This window comes from Bombus impatiens, unplaced genomic scaffold, assembly GCF_000188095.3.
Source record: "Bombus impatiens unplaced genomic scaffold, BIMP_2.2 scf_1023, whole genome shotgun sequence".
In the NCBI taxonomy this organism is placed as follows: Eukaryota; Metazoa; Arthropoda; class Insecta; order Hymenoptera; family Apidae; genus Bombus; species Bombus impatiens.
In genome coordinates, this window is record NT_177442.1 from 1 (window position 1) to 1,015 (window position 1,015).

The 1,015-nt window shown below is 43.8% G+C and overlaps 1 protein-coding gene across 1 annotated transcript in view; it reads right to left on the bottom strand.

The window, feature by feature from the left end:
• Positions 1 to 26: 26 nt before the first annotated feature.
• LOC105681476 (flocculation protein FLO11-like) overlaps positions 27 to 1,015 on the bottom strand; it is a gene marked incomplete at its 3' end in the record, with an annotated part of 4,135 nt that continues 3,146 nt past the window's right edge. The window contains exon 4 of the mRNA XM_012391221.1: positions 27 to 998. Coding sequence (XP_012246644.1) covers positions 27 to 998 — 972 coding nt within the window. The remainder of the gene's footprint in view (positions 999 to 1,015) is intronic.

Here is a 1,015-nt window from a genome sequence, read left to right on the forward strand (position 1 = left end):
GTTGTTTCAGTTGTCTCTGTAGTGACAGGAATTGGAATTGTTTCAGTCGTAGTGGGCAGGGATGCTGTGGTGACATTTGTGACTTCGATTGTAGGCGATGTAATTTCAACTTCAACGGCAAATGTTGTTTCAGTTGTCTCTGTAGTGACAGGAATTGGAATTGTTTCAGTGGTAGTGGGCAGGGTCGCTGTGGTGACATTTGTGACTTCGATTGTAGGCGATGTAATTTCAACTTCAACGGCAAATGTTGTTTCAGTTGTCTCTGTAGTGACAGGAATTGGAATTGTTTCAGTGGTAGTGGGCAGGGTCGCTGTGGTGACATTTGTGACTTCGATTGTAGGCGATGTAATTTCAACTTCAACGGCAAATGTTGTTTCAGTTGTCTCTGTAGTGACAGGAATTGGAATTGTTTCAGTGGTAGTGGGCAGGGTCGCTGTGGTGACATTTGTGACTTCGATTGTAGGCGATGTAATTTCAACTTCAACGGCAAATGTTGTTTCAGTTGTCTCTGTAGTGACAGGAATTGGAATTGTTTCAGTGGTAGTGGGCAGGGTCGCTGTGGTGACATTTGTGACTTCGATTGTAGGCGATGTAATTTCAACTTCAACGGCAAATGTTGTTTCAGTTGTCTCTGTAGTGACAGGAATTGGAATTGTTTCAGTGGTAGTGGGCAGGGTCGCTGTGGTGACATTTGTGACTTCGATTGTAGGCGATGTAATTTCAACTTCAACGGCAAATGTTGTTTCAGTTGTCTCTGTAGTGACAGGAATTGGAATTGTTTCAGTGGTAGTGGGCAGGGTCGCTGTGGTGACATTTGTGACTTTGATTGTAGGCGTCGTAATTTCAACTTCAGGGGCAAATGTTGTTTCAGTTGTCTCTGTAGTAACGAGAATTGGAATTGTTTCAGTGGTAGTGGGCAGCGTCTCTGTGGTTACATTTGTGACTTCGACCGAAGGCGAGGTAATTTCAACTTCAACGGCAAATGTTGTTTCAGTTGTCTCTGTAGTGACAGGAA